General features: G+C 44.7%; 1 protein-coding gene across 1 annotated transcript in view; it reads left to right on the top strand.

Annotated features, from left to right (window-relative positions):
- LOC130588100 (kinesin heavy chain-like) overlaps nt 1-821 on the top strand; it is a gene marked incomplete at its 3' end in the record, with an annotated part of 5,559 nt that extends 4,738 nt beyond the window's left edge. The window contains exon 6 of the mRNA XM_057389059.1: nt 646-821. Within this exon, the coding sequence (XP_057245042.1) occupies nt 646-821 (176 nt within the window). The remainder of the gene's footprint in view (nt 1-645) is intronic.
- Between the last annotated feature and the right edge of the window lie 13 nt (nt 822-834).

The raw sequence follows: 834 nt of genomic DNA, 5'->3' as shown, positions 1-834 counted from the left end.
GCATAGCACCAACCCCACAGCTCCAGCCATGGGAATACCCCAAACCCCATTTGGGGCATTCACCCCTCGATCCCACAGGAGAAGCCGTGCCCGAGGACGAGCAGATCAGTGCCAAGGAGCAGAAGAGCCTGGAGCCCTTAGAATTTCCATTGTTATTAAAATAGAAATGAAAGAATTGATATAGAAATTGAAATGGAAGAATTGATATAGAAATTGAAATGGAAGAATTTTCATTGGGATAGAAATGAAAGAATTGGTACTGAGATAGAAATGAAAGAATTGATATAGAGATAGGAATGAAAGAATTGATATAGAAATAGAAATGAACAAATTGGTGTTGAAATAGAAATGAAAGAATTTTTATTGAAAATAGAAATGAATAAAATGTTATTGAAAATTCAGTTGTAATTGACATAGAAATGAAAGACTTTTTACTGAAACACCAATTAAATTTTTATTGAAATACAAATTAAAGAATTAGTTTGGAAAAGGCCTCCAAAGCCGCTGAACCCATGGAATTTGCGCTCCCAGCCCCGCAGAGCATCCACCCCATTCCTGGGCGTGCCCTTTGCGCCTCTGGCTGTGCCCCCCAGCCATGGGAACACCCCAAACCCCATTCAAGGCATTAATCCCTCGATCCCACAGGAGAAGCCGTGCCCGAGGATGAGCAGATCAGCGCCAAGGAGCAGAAGAACCTGGAGCCCTTCGACAACACCCCGATCATCGATAACATCGGCCCCGCCGTGGGCGCCATCTCGGCCGAGGAGAAGCACAAATACGAGCAGGAGATCGCCAGTCTGTACCGCCAGCTCGACGACAAGGTGGGGATTTTTC

Source organism: Malurus melanocephalus, unplaced genomic scaffold (genome assembly GCF_030028575.1).
Source record: "Malurus melanocephalus ecotype Western Australia unplaced genomic scaffold, MMel_1.1 scaffold_3344, whole genome shotgun sequence".
Classification (NCBI taxonomy): domain Eukaryota; kingdom Metazoa; phylum Chordata; class Aves; order Passeriformes; family Maluridae; genus Malurus; species Malurus melanocephalus.
This window is presented reverse-complemented; position numbering and strand designations above follow the sequence as displayed.